Source organism: Eimeria mitis, genomic scaffold, assembly GCF_000499745.2.
Source record: "Eimeria mitis Houghton genomic scaffold, Emh_scaff1258, whole genome shotgun sequence".
Taxonomy (NCBI): domain Eukaryota; phylum Apicomplexa; class Conoidasida; order Eucoccidiorida; family Eimeriidae; genus Eimeria; species Eimeria mitis.
This window is the reverse complement of record NW_013568470.1, coordinates 5,162-5,740: the sequence shown is the minus strand read 5'-3', so window position 1 is coordinate 5,740 and position 579 is coordinate 5,162. Positions and strand designations below refer to the sequence as shown.

At 61.5% G+C, this 579-nt stretch overlaps 1 protein-coding gene across 1 annotated transcript in view; it reads right to left on the bottom strand.

Annotated features, from left to right (window-relative positions):
- EMH_0033080 (uncharacterized protein) overlaps positions 1–579 on the bottom strand; it is a gene marked incomplete at both ends in the record, with an annotated part of 8,434 nt that overhangs the window by 3,202 nt on the left and 4,653 nt on the right. Inside the window, 1 exon segment of the mRNA XM_013494705.1 lies at positions 405–539. Within this exon segment, the coding sequence (XP_013350159.1) occupies positions 405–539 (135 nt within the window).

The window sequence follows — 579 nt, the reverse complement described above, 5'->3', positions numbered from 1 at the left end:
CTGCTGCTGCTGCTGCTGCTGCTGGCGCCCTGATGATGCAGCCCCAGAGGCCCTGCTGTCGCTTCTAGCCTGCGAGCTGCTGCTTGTGCTGCTCCCCCCTCGCTGCTTCCCTTCCCCTGCAGCAGCAGCAGCAGCAGCAGCAGCAGCAGGTGCTGCTGAAGCCCCCGCTGCTGCCTCCTCAGAAGACACTCGAGGCTCTGGCTTCGGCTCTGTGGGCAACAACAACAGCAAGCATCGGCATACACTAAGAAAAGCAAAACCACCACCAGCCCGCACTAAGACCCCCAGCAGCAGCAGCAGCAACAGCAGCAGCAGCAACAGCCGCAGTAGCAACAGCAGCAGCAGCAACAGCAGCAGCAGCAGCAACAGCAGCAGCAGCAGCAGCAACAGCAGTGGCAACTTACGTCGCCTCCATTCAAGTTCAACAACCTCTGTCTCTTTCCGCTTTGCTGCAGCAGCAGCAGCAGTCTTGCGGCGCCTCAGCTGCTCGCGCTGTCTCCGCAGCTCCTCTGGCAGCTCAGACTCGTCTAGGGCCTCGCCTGCAGCAGCACCCACACAGACACACATACACGGACTTGC